Source organism: Bos indicus x Bos taurus, chromosome 9 (genome assembly GCF_003369695.1).
Source record: "Bos indicus x Bos taurus breed Angus x Brahman F1 hybrid chromosome 9, Bos_hybrid_MaternalHap_v2.0, whole genome shotgun sequence".
Classification (NCBI taxonomy): domain Eukaryota; kingdom Metazoa; phylum Chordata; class Mammalia; order Artiodactyla; family Bovidae; genus Bos; species Bos indicus x Bos taurus.
Genome location: NC_040084.1, coordinates 86,848,376 through 86,864,237, shown reverse-complemented (window position 1 = coordinate 86,864,237; position 15,862 = coordinate 86,848,376). Strand labels below are relative to the sequence as shown.

At 36.9% G+C, this 15,862-nt stretch overlaps 1 protein-coding gene across 1 annotated transcript in view; it reads left to right on the top strand.

Moving 5' to 3' along the window:
- The window catches only part of LATS1 (large tumor suppressor kinase 1), a 39,161-nt gene that overhangs the window by 16,911 nt on the left and 6,388 nt on the right, over positions 1 to 15,862 (top strand). The window contains exons 3-5 of the mRNA XM_027551808.1: positions 2,064 to 2,211; positions 8,420 to 9,918; positions 12,387 to 12,969. Of these exons, the coding sequence (XP_027407609.1) occupies positions 2,064 to 2,211; positions 8,420 to 9,918; positions 12,387 to 12,969 (2,230 nt within the window). The remainder of the gene's footprint in view (positions 1 to 2,063; positions 2,212 to 8,419; positions 9,919 to 12,386; positions 12,970 to 15,862) is intronic.

Below are 15,862 nucleotides of genomic sequence, written 5' to 3'. Positions count from 1 at the left end.
CCATTGTATTGCAGAATTTGTTCAAGATCCTAACTTGGTACTTCAAAATTCTGATTCAGTTTTCACTTTTTTTTTTTTTTGCCTTAAATATTTCAAGATTAATTTCCTCATAGGAATAAATATTAAATAGGATCACTGTATTCTTGAGTCACATATAGCTACAATCTCTGGAATATATTTTTGCTTCTAAGCATGAAAAACCAAAGCACAGCAATATGGACATAATGTTTTCTATCATACAGGACTTCTATTCCAAAGTTACTGATTTGAGGGTGCTCTTTTTCACACAGGCATTAACACCCCCACTTAAGGAACTCTTGGTTGATTTTGTTACAGATGTAACAAATATTTTAACATATAGCAATAAAATTCAAAAATAAAAGCCAGCATAATAATTAATCATCAGAATCACAAGCTGAAATTCTAATGCGCTTAAGGATATGGTTCCCACAGTGTTGAACAAGAATGGTGGGTATCAGCTTTCTTACCAACTGAGATGGCACTGCCATGTGATAATAGCATAAATACAGTTTGCAGTTCGCTTGGTTTAACCAGTTTTAAAGGTAAGCACTCCCTGATGAATTTTAATTTGGGTGATTTGTGTTATTTTAAATTTGCACATAAAGTGAGACTTACTAATCCTTTGTATCTCGGTACAAATTTGCAAAGTCTGATCACATAAAATGTGACCACAGTGTACCTTTTTATCTGTTGTCTAAGAAACAGGATACAAGAAGGACCAGTACCTAAATCAGTGATAGCAGCATTCCTCCAGAAATCCTTGTGTTTTTGTCTCATTGGTCAGAATTGTCATGTGGCCACTGTAGGTGTAAAGAAAACATCAATCAAAATCCTAGTAGCTTTTTAAAGAAAGAATAGATCTTGAATAAGCAGCAAGTCTCTGCCACAGCCGTTTTTTACTAGGCCTCACAGTCATCTCCAGTCATTTCATGTAAGACGATTGCCTAAAGTGTCTGTTCAATCCATTAGTCTTCCTAAGCCATTTCTCATTTAAAAGTAGTTTTTGAAATAGTGAATCCTATAGGACAAGTAAGTAGCTGCCTCCCTCTTGAAAAATGCATATCAGTATACTTTCTGCATGTTAGTGTATAATTTATGTTTACATAACATAAGGATAAGGAACAGAACAGGGGAACAAGCCATATCTGAGCTCCAGGCACTGTGCTGCTGTGCTTTTATGTATTTTCTTGTGTAATCCTCATGTCAATTCTGAGTGAATTACAGATGAAGAAATTGAGCTGAGATGTTAAATTAAGTTGCCAAAGTTGACTCAGTTCTAAAGTGAGGCTGGAGTGTATTTTTGCTTCTAAGCATGAGAAAATAATACAGGGCTGCTGGAACTCAGACTCTTTGGTTCCAGTTGATCTCAAACTCCTTTTTTTTTTCTGTCATACCACCTAGTCTCCTAAAGTCTTTGTGACATAATCATATGAAGTCTGAGTGTTTTCCCTCTGCCATTTGTCCTATATTTGTGTCCTTAAACTCTTAAGAGGGTAGGAACCAGAACAACATAGGTCTTTTACTAATAAACACAACAGAGATGTTTAATAAAATACTTCCCATGATGCAAAAGAGTGGTTTCCAGTATGTTGATTGATACTGTTTTTAACAATCTGATAGTCTCTGTTTATATAAGAATGAAATTAAGAATGAGAAAATTCAGAAGCCTGTTATTATGACTGTATCTGGGAAAAAACTCTAGAAGAAAACAGGAATACTTTACATAAAGGTGAAAATATTAAAGAAACATTTGAAGGATTTGAGGGTTTGTTTTGTTTTCTTTAGTAATTTGAGATTGTATGGATTTTTATACTTTTACTGTGCTGTACCTTGTAGCTTATTTATTTTATCTATAGTAGTTTGTATCTCTTAATACCCTACCCTTATCTTGTCCCTCCCCCCATAGTAGTTTTACAAACAAGACATTAGTATTATGGCTTGAGGCCTTGTTCCTCAAAATTATGAACTTCTCTAGTGGAAGTTATAGTGTTCTTTCCTTCTTATTAATTATATGATTTAAATTTTATTAAACTTCATGTCAGGATATGGTTATACAAGCTCTTCAGAAAACTAATAACAGAAGTATAGAAGCCGCAATTGAATTCATCAGTAAAATGAGTTATCAAGATCCTCGACGGGAACAGATGGCTGCAGCAGCTGCCAGACCTGTTAATGCCAACTTGAAGCCAGGTGATTAATCAATTTTTTTTTCTAATCTCTTATTTTATAATATTTAAAGATATTTAAGTATATAAAATGTTTTGTCTTAGGAACTGTTAAAAGCATCACAGTGAGAGTCTCAAGCCAGAATAATAACATTATAGTTGTTAAACCAAAATGAGTTTGCAGGTGGGGACCTAAAGTTCCATAGTTAATTCTGATAAGCAGCAGTCTAGGTTGAGAACTGCTTGATTGGTTATAATGCAACTGAAATATTTTTCTTTTTAACCATAAATATCATCATTCAAACTATTCATTTTTCATGTATATAATCTTTTCTTATTGTGAAACATGTTCGTCATAGATTTAGAAAGTAAATGAAATAAAGCACCACTATAAATACCCACCAGACTTTGGTATGTTTTATTTCTTAGTCTTTTTTTCCTGTGAAAAATGAGTGGATTTATATGTGTGTATTTTGTTTATTGTTTAAGTGAAAGCAGCTGCTGCTGCTGCTAAGTCACTTCAGTCGTGTCCGACTCTGTGTGACCCCATAGACGGCAGCCCACCAGGCTCCCCTGTCCCTGGGATTCTCCAAGCAAGATCACTGGAGTGGGTTGACATTTCCTTCTCCAACGCGTGAAAGTGAAAAGTGAAAGGGAAGTCGCTCAGTTGTGTCCGACTCTTAGCGACCCCATGGACTGCAGCCTACCAGGCTCTTCCGTCCATGGGATTTTCCAGGCAGGAGTACTGGAGTGGGGTGCTATCGCCTTCTCTGAGTGAAAGCAACTGCTGCTGCTGCTGCTAAGGCGCTTCAGTCGTGTCCGACTGTGCGACCCCATAGACAGCAGCCCACCAGGCTCCCCCGTCCCTGGGATTCTCCAGGCAAGAGAGAATCCCATTTCCTTCTCCAAGTGGAAGCAGAGGGCATATTAAAAGCTGCTTTATTCACTTACTTCACCATGTATAACTTTCATTGTTATTAAGTGGCCTACAAAACACTTAGCTACAGTGAGATAGATTTGTCACATATGTTATTTAGCTGCCTCTCATTTTTTGACATTTGCCTGGCTCCTTTTTTTTTTTGCCATTACAGACATACTGAAGTAAATCCCTTTTACCTAAATCTTTGTACCTTTCTGATGATTAGGTAAAAGTAAATTTTCAAAGATTTACAGAAAGCGTTCTTATGGGCATACTTCATATTGTTGTGCTTCACTTCATTGCACTTTGCAGATACTGCATTTTTTACAAATTGAAGGTTTGTGGCAACCCTGCACCAAGCAAGTCTGTTGGTGCCATTTTGCAAGCAGCGTTTGCTCAATTCATAAATATATGAAACCTTCTACCAATAAAGAGTATGACTCGCTGAAGGCTTAAATGATGGTTAGCCTTTTTTTTTTAGCAATAAAGTATTTTTAATAAGATATGTACATTGTTTTTTAGATGTAATGCTATTACCCACTTACTACGGTGTGTGTATATATATATATATATTCATATATTCACATGTGTGTGTGTGTATAAGGTAAACATAACCTTTCTATGCACAGAGAAACCAAAAAGTCTATGACTCCCTTTATCGCATTATTCACCTTACTGACCTGGCCTAAAACTGAACCCACAACCGTCTCCATCCAAGATATGCCTGTATTGCTGTCCAGAAAGGTGTTACCAACTTAGACTGTCCCAATCAGTTTAATATGAGAATGCCTGTATTTGTAAATCCTAGGTATTATCCTTTTCATATGTTTAATGGTTATGAAAGTACTGTCAGTTTACATCCACATTTCTTTGATCACTGGTGAGCTTGAACATTTGTTTATTGATTGTTTTTAAATTGACATTTTAATTCTTTCTTAATCTTGGGTTTATCTTTTTAAATTGATTTGTAAGAGGCCTAATATTTTCATTCTTTCATTCAGCTAATTTTTATTGGTCAACTCCTATTTCAGGCCCTTTGCTTGGCATTGGGTATAAAGTTCTTGCCCTTTTTTGGAGTTGAGATTCTAGTGAGGGAGATCAAATACAGAAATACATGTAGAATTACAAGTGTGAAAGAAGAGCGGAGAGTTATGTGATTCTGTGGACTTATACGATAGAGGGGTTTTTGACCTGATCAAGGACATCAGAGAAAACCTTCCTGTTAAACTGATAATAGAGCTGATATCTGAAGAAAGAAAGGGTTAGTAGGGATGGATTTAGGGAGGAAGTTTGTTCCTATGCATGGCTTGTTTGGCAACATGGGAGACCTGGGTTCAATCCCTGGGTTGGGAAGATCCCCTGGAGAAGAGAAAGGCTACCCATTCCAGTATTCTGGCCTAGAGAATTCCATGGACTGTATAGTCCATGGGGTCACAAAGAGTTGGACACAACTGAACGACTTTTGCTTTGACTTGTCTTTCAGTAAGGTATGTACATTTGAAGAAATGAAAGTGGCTCAAACGCTGAAAACAAGAGTGTAAGATACGAGTGGAGAAGTGCATAGGGGCCTGACTATGCAGGACTGTCTACTGATTTTATCCTAAGAGCAGTAGGAGGTAACGGAAACATTTCAAGCAGGGTAATGACATGTTTCACTTTGTGTTTCAGAAAGATAGCTGCAGTGGATGAGAAAGAATTAGAGCAAAGGAGGGTGTAGACTTGATAAGAAATACAGTACACAGGAAATGAAGGTAATTTGGACTAGGGAAATGGTGGTGGAGAAAATTGAATGAATTAAGGAAGAGATAGGAGGAATAAAATTGATAGCATAGATACAGATTGCATGTGGTGGGTGATAACAGAGTTGGGTGACTCTTAGGCTTTTTGTGTATAAAAATGGATGGTGAGGCTTCACATTATGAAAGGGAATGCTCAGAGGACAGAACTTGGTGGAGAAAGATCATAAGTCTGGTTTTTGACATAAGGTTTAGTTAGGTTCGTTGAGTTATCCAGGTGAAAGTGTCCCATTATATTGCAGAATTTGTTGAAGATCCTAGCTTGATACTTCAGAATTCTTATCCAGTTTTCACCTCTTTTGTGTAGGGGTGGGGGGTGGGGGGCGGTGCAGTGCCACACCACTTTCAGGGTCTTAGTTCCTTGACCAGGGATTGAACCGGGAACCAGGGTGATTCATGGTTTGTCCATGTGGATGTTGAAGTTATAGAATGTTGTCAGGGCTTAGCAGAGAGTATCAAAGTTAGAATTTATGGGTGAATGAAGGTGAGCAAGTAGGTGTTCGTTAAGTGTACGTTAAAAGAATGAATGTGACCTCCCACAGATAGCATGAGCTTCTCAAGAACTGGCTTTTGAAAAGAGAATGCAGAAATAACCATGATCTAGAAACATAATTGGAGAGCAAAGAAGTGGAGCTCCACCTTTTAACCCAGTTTATTTTTTAAAGAAAACCTTAATTGGAAAGGGCTGAAAGGAAAGTAATGTCAGCAGATGATAATCCGCTTTAAGAAGGTGGGGGAAAGCTTGAAGCAGAGGTCAGTAATGGAGGAGCATTTGCTCGTCATAGAATAAAGTGTGTCTAGAGGGCAGTAGTGGGGGGTTTAGGAAGTAGAAGAACAGAGATCTTCATGGGAGGTTCATAGCAATAAGGGTGGCAGTGTACTTGGGCCTTCCCTGTGGCTCAGACAGTGAAGAATCATACTGCAATGTGGAAGATCTGGGTTCGATGCCTGGATTGGAAGATTCCCTTGAAGGAGGGCATGGCAACCCACTCCAGTATTCTTGCCTAGAGAATCCCCATGTACAGAGGAGCCTGGCAGGCTACAGTCCATGGGGTCGTAAGGAGTTGGACACGACTGAGCAGAAGGCAATGGCACCCCACTCCAGAACTCTTGCCTGGAAAATCCCATGGACAGAGGAGCCTGGTAGGCTGCAGTCCATGGGGTCGTTAAGAGTTGGACACGACTGAGCGACTTCACTTTCACTTTTCACTTTCATGCATTGGAGAAGGAAATGGCAACCCACTCCAGTGTTCTTGCCTGGAAAATCCCAGGGACAGGGGAGCCTGGTGGGCTGCCGTCTATGGGGTCGCACAGAGTCGGATATGACTGAAGCGACTTAGCAGCAGCAGCAGCAGCAGAGCAGCTAAGCACGACTAAGCACAGTGTACTTGAGGGTTGCAGGGATTTCGTCTTAACTGATAAAAGTGGGAGAGTGATTTGGTGCTTTTGGCCTCAGCTGATTCTCCGAGGAAGGTAAGACTGAGCCTGTGGTCAGAGGACTTGTGTAACTTGCCCAGAGGGATGACTGTCCCAGAAATTATAGCCCCAGGATGCTGACAAACTTAGATAAAATAGAGTGTTAAACTGTCCATTCTGAATATTTACCAGTTTCTTTTTCTTGTGTTCTTAAATACATTTTCTCCCAGGGTAATGTGGTGTTGACCTTTCAGATTTATGAGTGTTTCTTATTTGTTTTGTTTTGAATGGTGCTAAGTGTTTTATGTACTTAAATCTATCAGTCTTTTACTGTGTTGTTCTCTATATTTGTCATACTTGGGAAGACTTTCCCAGGAGGTACAAAGTACCCCAATATTAACAAATGTTCACTGCTTTGTTCCTAGTATACTTGTATGGTATCATCTTTAACATTTAAATGTTTAATCCTTCTGGAATATATTATTTATGTGTATTGTATTTTATACATATGTATTTTTCATATATTTTAAATACATTATATCAGCACTTTTCTAAGTGACAAAACTATTTTGAACACATCATTTTTTTTTCCTTTGGTATTGTATGTTTTCTTGCCTGTTTATTTGGAAATTCCGTTAAATAGAGACTCTGTAAAAACTCTACCTTATTTAGTGTTCAGCTAGTTATCCCTTACTTTTTTGTTTTAAAAGCCATACTGAAATATTTTTAAAATCAATGTTATATTTATCAAAACTACAAATGGACACATCCTTTGGCTCAATAATGCCATTTCTAACAATTTATCTACCTAACATATCTATGAAATGATATCTGTACAAAATTCTTCATTGCTTTCGGAGGGGAGGGGTAAACCAAAAGATTGGAAACCACTTTAATAGCCGTCAGGGAAACTGATTAAATAAATCTGGGTACAACCATATAGTGAAAAACTGTAATAACTTTTTTTTTTTTTAAGTAAAAAACTGCTTTATGTACTAATATAGAATCTTCTTTTTTTTTTTTAATGAAAAGACCCAGGCACAATAGTATATTTAGGAGGTATATTGTTTTTTTTAATTGAAGTGTAGTCGATTTATTTTGTTTCTGATATACAGCAAAATGATTCACTTTTATGTATATACATATATATATATTCATTTTCATTTTTTTTCCATTATGGTTTATTAACATAATGGATATTATAGTTCCCTTTGCTATACAATAGGACTTTGTTGTTATCCACTCTAAATATAATAGTTTACATCTGCTAGCCCCAAACTTCCAATCCAGCCTCCCCCACCCCCACCCTCACCGCCTCGACAACCAGAAATCTATTCTCTATGTCTGTGAGTCTGTTTCTCAGACAGGTTCATTTGTGTCATACTTTAGATTCCACATGTAAGTGATACATGTTATTTGTCTTTCTCTTTCTGACTTACTTTGCTTAGTATGATAATCTCTAGTTGTATCCATGTAGCTGCAAATAGCATTATTTCATTCATTTTTTATGACTAACATTCCCATGGGGGTGTGTGTGTGTGTGTACACTACATCTTTATTCATTCATTTGTTAATGGACACTTAGGTTTCTTTCATGTCTTTGCTACTGTAAATAGTGGTGCTGTGAACATTGGGGTACATGTATCTTTTCAGATTATAGTTTTGTCCAAATACATGCCCAGGAGTGGTATTGCTGGATCATATGGCAACTTTTAGTTTTAGTTTTTTGATGAATCTCCATAGTGGCTATACCAATTTACATTCCCACCAACAGTGTAGGAGGGTTTCCTGTGCCCTTTCTAGTACTATTTACTTGTGTATTCTTAAAATATCTTACTGATGACATTGGTTACCTTCAGTGACATTGGTTGGCTAAGGGACAGGGATCAGTGTCCTTTTGTACTGCCTGAATTTTAAGCTATGAGAAGGTATTACCTAGTCAAAAATGGATAAAATTCTAAAATATAAAACCACATGCTGAAATTTTATTTTTGTAATTCTTGAAAGAGTATTATCTTTTAGTAGCCTTAGAATTCCAAGCTAAATTTTTCAAAAGTAGGAGGTTAAAAAGCATGTTGTTTTTTTCTGTTTTATTCCCATAGGGAGTGTGCAACAATCAATTAACCGCAAACAGAGCTGGAAGGGTTCTAAAGAATCCTTAGTTCCTCAGAGACATGGTCCACCACTAGGAGAAAGTGGAGCGTACCGTTCTGAAAGTCCCAACTCACAGACAGATGTAGGAAGACCTTTGTCAGGATCTGGTATAACAGCGTTTACTCCAGCTCATCCTAGCAATGGACAGAGAGTGAACCCCCCACCACCTCCTCAAGTAAGGAGTGTCACTCCTCCACCCCCTCCAAGAGGCCAGACTCCCCCTCCAAGAGGTACAACTCCGCCTCCCCCATCATGGGAACCAAACTCTCAAACAAAGCGCTATTCTGGGAACATGGACTACGTCATCTCCCGAATCTCTCCAGTTCCACCTGGAGCCTGGCAGGAGGGCTATCCTCCACCACCTCTTAACACATCCCCGATGAATCCTCCTAATCAGGGACAGAGAGGCATTAATTCTGTTCCTGTTGGCAGACAGCCAATCATCATGCAGAGTTCTAACAAATTTAATTTTCCACCCGGGAGACCTGGAATTCAGAATGGTAGCGGTCAGACTGATTTTATGATGCACCAGAATGTTGTCCCTGCTGGCGCTGTCAATCGGCAGCCACCCCCTCCATATCCTCTGACCCCAACTAATGGACAAAGCCCCTCTGCTTTACAAACAGGGGGTTCTGCTGCTCCATCATCATACACAAATGGGAACATTCCTCAAGCTATGATGGTGCCAAACAGAAATAGTCATAACATGGAACTTTATAACATTAATATACCTGGACTGCAAACAACTTGGCCTCAGTCATCATCTGCTCCTGCCCAGTCATCCCCAAGCAGTGGACATGAAATCCCTACATGGCAACCTAACATACCAGTGAGGTCAAATTCTTTTAATAATCCATTGGGAAACAGAACAAATCATTCTGCTAATTCTCAACCTTCGGCTACAACAGTCACTGCTATTACACCAGCTCCCATTCAACAGCCTGTGAAAAGTATACGTGTATTGAAACCAGAGCTGCAGACTGCTTTAGCACCTACACACCCTTCTTGGATACCACAGCCTGTTCAGAGTGTCCAACCTAGTCCTTTTTCTGAGGGTGCTGTTATGCCATCTGTTGCTGAAGCTCCAAACTATCAAGGTCCGCCACCACCTTATCCTAAGCATCTGCTACACCAAAACCCATCTGTTCCTCCATATGAATCGGTCAGTAAGTCTAGCAAAGAGGATCAGCCAAGCTTGCCTAAGGAAGATGAGAGTGAAAAAAGTTATGACAATGTTGATACTGGAGATAAAGAAAAGAAACAGATTACCACTTCACCTATCACCGTTAGGAAAAACAAGAAAGATGAAGAGCGAAGGGAATCTCGTATTCAAAGTTATTCTCCTCAGGCATTTAAATTCTTCATGGAGCAACATGTAGAAAACGTGCTCAAATCTCATCAGCAACGTCTACATCGTAAAAAACAATTAGAGAACGAAATGATGCGGGTAAAACTTTTTTATATTATTTTTTATTTTTATTGGAATGTAGTTGATTTACAATGTTGTGTTAGTTTCAGTTGTACAGCAGAGTGACTCAGTTATTCATATACATATACCCACTCTTTTTTATACTATTTTCCCATATAAGCCATTGCAGAATATTGAGTAGAGTTCCATGTGCCATACGGTACGCCTTTTTTAGTTATCTACTATGTAATATAGAGTAGTGTGTATATGTCAGTTCCAGTCTCCCAGTTTACTCCTTATTCCGCTGGTAACCATGTTTGTTTTCTACATCTATAACTCTAGATCTGTTTTGTAAATAAGTCCATTTGTACCTTTTTTTTTTGATTCCACATATAAGTGATATTATATTTGTCCTTCTTTTTCTGACTTACTTCACTCTGTATGACAGTCTCTAGGTCCATCCATGTTGCTGCAAATGGCATTATTTCATTCCTTTTATGGCTGAGTATAAAACCTTTAAAAGTTTCTATTTTTATACTTGATCATGTGTTTGCTTGGTGTTTATTTTAAAATATTGTGGTCTAGTATTTTTCTTTTTATGCTAAATGTATTATCAGTTATTTAAAAGTCAGTAAACATTAAAGTACTTTAGATTATACCATTTTATTTTAGCATTTCAGAATTTACCCAGAATTTTCTATAATAAAATTGTAATAAATTAAGAAAAGTATAATTTGCAGTATGCAGTTTAGGTATACATAATCCCTTTAATGGAAACTGAAGCAAGAGTTATTTTCTAGAGTTTACATATTATCTTACATTTTAAAATAAACTAGAAATATCTTAGTCCTATCTCTTGATAAACTTATGAAACATGTATTTTTACTTATAGTTGTGTTGGGGCTTAGGGGTTTATTCATCAGGTTGGTCTTATTAGAAGTGTCAGAGACATCTCCTTTCAGTTATTTCCCCTTCTAATTTTATTTTTATAATGTACTAGAAAAATGTCCTGGAATTATTAAAATCTACTAAAAAGGAGATCAGAATAACTAAACCCTTTAGATTAATATCTGTTGTGATTCCACGTAACTCTCTTCTTTAGATACTATGGTGGTACTGTTATTTTTATCACATGTTTACAGTTCAGAGGTTTGACTCCCAGTCTTAGATCTACTGCCCCAAATCTTAAGAGGCTCATTTGTGTTAAAGTTTCTCATGACATTTGAGAGAGCTGTTCTTTTAAAATGATTTTTCAGGATCTGACTTCACAGTATAGTTACTCTTGCTATAAACTGAATTTATTGTGAGAAATATCATAATAACCTATATGGCTTATCCATATTTAGCTCTTAGGATTTCTTACTAAAGTCTGTCTGTATGTATTTTCTTAGTTTATTTTTCCTTTTTCCTCTTCACTTTCACTAATAGCTGATTTAAACTTTTATGGTGTTGGAAGCTTTGCTGACTTCTGTAGCCTCCATTACTGTGTAGGCAAGTAAGATTTTAAGAGAAACAGTTCTTTACTAAGTCTGGCATGCCACCCTTCTTAAAAGATTTTGCATGCAAATGCTTATTCTAACAGAAGCATGAGGTTGCTATATTTTAATTAGTCTTGCGTTTCTAGAGTTATCTACTTTTCAAAACAAATTCCTTTTCTATTTAGATTCCTAATTAATCCTTTATTAACTAGTCATAAATAGACTGTTCTTTCCTTCTAAATCCAGGTATTCCATGTCTACTTAGACATTGGTTTTTGGTTTTTGTTTTTATCTGGGTTTTTTGGCATCTTCATAAGTCACACTGACTCTTCTTTGAAATGTTCCAAAATATCTAAAAGATACCTTATAATCAAACAAGTAGTCCCTTTGAAATAAGGTAGGACATACTCTGTGCATTTTGTGTTAGTGATGGCTGTGAGTCCTACCCTTACTCTAATGCCCTGAAAAAGATAAAAGGAAAGACTGACTTACTAGTGAGTGGGTTGACTAGAGAAGATATTCTTTTGTTCTTAATACATCAGTTTTTTAGAATAAATGAACCTGGAGTGGAAGAATTTCTTTTCATGAAGACCAAAATGAGAATATTTGAGACATAGGCATTCTATAAGTAGATGCATATAATGAAAGCAATCCGATTATGTAGTTTGGGATGAATGTGCAGGGAGAGATAGATGAGGGTGCATGTTAACATGTTTGGCGATTGCACATTGGGAACTCTTTTAGTGCATTAGAGAGGAGTAGAAAGCTGACCACTGGTAGCATCTTCTCCTTGCTCTCCACAGCAGACTCTGCATTTGTATTCACCTTGTGTATCCTGTTAACTATCCCTTATGCTGCACTTTTGATAATTAATTTTCTCTGAAATATATTCTAGATTTCTAACATGCTTTATTAAAAATTATTATGCTTTTAACCTTTAAATATATATGCCTGAACTTTTTCCAAGCGATTTCTTAATATTTAGTATAGAAGATAATTCCTCATTTAATATTTAGTTTATTTGCCTAGGTTGGATTATCTCAAGATGCCCAAGATCAAATGAGAAAGATGCTTTGCCAAAAAGAGTCTAATTACATCCGTCTTAAGAGGGCTAAAATGGACAAGTCTATGTTTGTGAAGATAAAGACATTAGGAATAGGAGCATTTGGTGAAGTCTGTCTAGCAAGAAAAGTAGATACCAAGGCTTTGTATGCAACAAAAACTCTTCGAAAGAAAGATGTTCTGCTTCGAAATCAAGTTGCTCATGTCAAAGCTGAGAGAGATATCCTGGCCGAAGCTGACAACGAATGGGTAGTTCGTCTTTATTATTCATTCCAAGACAAAGACAATTTATACTTTGTAATGGACTATATTCCTGGGGGTGATATGATGAGCCTATTAATTAGAATGGGCATCTTTCCAGAAAATCTGGCACGATTCTACATAGCAGAACTTACCTGTGCAGTCGAAAGTGTTCATAAAATGGGTTTTATTCATAGAGATATTAAACCTGATAACATTTTGATTGATCGTGATGGTCATATTAAATTGACTGACTTCGGCCTCTGCACTGGCTTCAGATGGACACATGACTCTAAGTACTACCAGAGTGGTGAGTAAAATCATAAAATTTGTATGTATTCATATGACTTATTAGTGTAATAAAATATAAGATGATATTATCCCTGGATGGGAGCCAGAAGTCCTGGGTCAGGTCTTAACTCCATTGGATAAATGTGAGTGAATCCTTTAGATACTTAGATTTATAAAATGAAAATGTGTTAGAATTATTTATTTCTAAATGTCATTAACATTTTTGAGTTAATCTCTTTACATTTTGTTAATGTGAAATGTGTTGGACAAATAACAATTTGAAAATAGTTAAAAAATTTTTTTAATTGAAGGATAATTGCTTTACAGAATTTTGTGGTTTTCTTTTTTTTTTCCTTAAATTTTTTATTATTATTTTTTTTTACTTTACAATATTGTATTGGTTTTGCCATACGTCAACATGCATCTGCCACGGGTGTACACATGTTCCCCATCCTGAACCCCCCTCCCACCTTCCTCCCCATACCATCCCTCTGGGTCATCCCAGTGCACCAGCCCCAGGCATCCTGTATCCTGCATCAAACTTGGACTGGCAATTCGTTTCTTATATGATATTATACATGTTTTAATGCCATTCTCCCAAATCATCCCCCTCTTCCCCTGGTTTTCTGTCATACAACAGTTTGGAAATAATTTTTAAATGAAGCCCCCTACACACCACTTAGCTTAAGAATTAGGTTATTAGTATTTTTGAAGTCCCTAACTATCACTTTGCTTTCTTTCCTCCACAGAGGTAACCTTTATTTCAAAACTCCATAATCAGTTCTTTACTTTTCTGTATACTTTTATGCATATCCCTGAACAACATATTACTTCATTTTGCCTACTCTTGAACCTTTATTTAAATGTAATCATTCTACATGTATTCTTCTATGTTGACTTCCTATATTTGTTTGAGGTTCATCTGTGTTCCTGCATATAAATAAATAATAACATTTATTTTCATAGCCCTTAGGATTCCATTGTATGACTGTTATACAGCTTGTTTAAACACTTTATGTACATGATTCTTATGTACATGATTCTCTTTAATCCTCACAATATCATTGTGAGGCAGAGTGAAGAACCTGAGGCTAAGTTAGAAATTTGCCCATGGTCGGACAGAAAAGAAGTGTAAGGGCTAGGCTTTGAACCCAGGTTTGTCTGCTTACAGGGCCCATGTTATTTCTGCCATACCACACTGCCTCACCAAGATCCCTCCAAGCACTAATGGAAGTGTAAGTCAATCTAACATTTGTTGAATACTTACCATGACTAGGTGCTTTATATATATTCTAATTTAATGTTCACAGCAATCCTCTGAGGTAAGTATTATTGCCTCCAGTGCTTCTTGTGAACACAAGCGGATTTACATTAAATGGATAGAACTGAAGATATCTGAACCTACTTTAATGTTCAGGTTAACATAGTTTAATATCTCCCCTGATTTACCTGAATCTTATCTGGGGCTTATCTTAAAAATATGATTCTTAGGCTCTATTCCAGTCTTCTGATTGAAAATCTCCACTGGAGGGTAGAAATTGTATTTTAATCAAACATTCCAGTTGTTTATTATAGTTAGGTTAGTTTCAGATTTTTTTCCCCTAGGTGATTTCATCCAGTCATAGCTTTAATTACTACCTCTGCATCAGTGAATTCCAAATCTCTCTTCAGAAATGTCCTCCCCCTTTCATAAGGATTCCTAATAGCCCTTTCAAACTTAAGACTGCTAATAAATGATTCTTAATTTCTCCCCCTCCCTATTTATTCCCCCCTCCCTTTTGGTAAATTGTACTACCACCACCCATCCTTGATTCTAAATGTGTTCACTTTTCTCCATCTGCACTAGTATCATCATAGTCCAAACTTAACTTTAATAGCCTCTTACCTGGTCTCTTTTTCACCCTTGTCCTCTCTATAATCTGTTCTCTATACAGCAGTTAAAAGTTTTCTTTTTTAAACGTATTGTCAGACCTTTTCATTACTTCAAGAGAATGAAAAGGTTTGATGCGTGTTTTAAAAGAAATGCCTTCATTTAATACTTATGTATATATGTAAGTATATTCATATATATAAATACATATATATATATATATATATTCCAGTATCTTCACTGTACTTGGAGTAAAAGGCAAATCGTTTCTTGTAAAACCCATGTGCGCTGTTTCCTGCTCCATTTCGTACCATTCTCCCCTTTACTAACCACACTGGTCCTCTCGAGTACTGTTGTGTGTAGAATGCCTTGTCTGGTTTTCATATTGTTGAGTTCCTCTTTTTTTTTAAACAAATGTCACCTCAGCACATTTGCCATATCACCGCATGTTGATTCTCTGTACGGGATGCATCACTGGTTCTTACATATGTATTTGTTATATTTTCCCCCTACTGATAACCTGCCTGAGAGAAGAATATTGTCTTTATTGTTAATGTTGTCATTTGCTGAATAAATGAAACACAAATCTAATTTGTTTGAAACTTTGTCCAGAATAGTATTGGAGAGCAGCCTGAATAACAAATTCTCAGACCTGCCTACTCAGTAACTTTTATTGTCCTCATTTATTGTTGAGTAAATTACTGCATCTTAGGCTAATTTTTCTTAGTGTAAGACTTGTCCTATTGGTATTTCAAGAGTACAGTCTCTAGTTATTAATAATCACACCATCAGTGATTTGGCATACATTGGGTCTTAGCTTGTCAACACGGAGAAATGTTGTTAATTCTAAACTAGGCAATGGCACCCCACTCCAGTACTGTTGCCTGGAAAATCCCATGGACAGAGGAGCCTGGTAGGCTGCAGTCCATGGGGTCACTAAAAGTCGGACACGACTGAGCGACTTCACTTTCACTTTTCTCTTTCATGCATTGGAGAAGGAAATGGCAACCCACTCCAGTATTCTTGCCTGGAGAATCCCAGG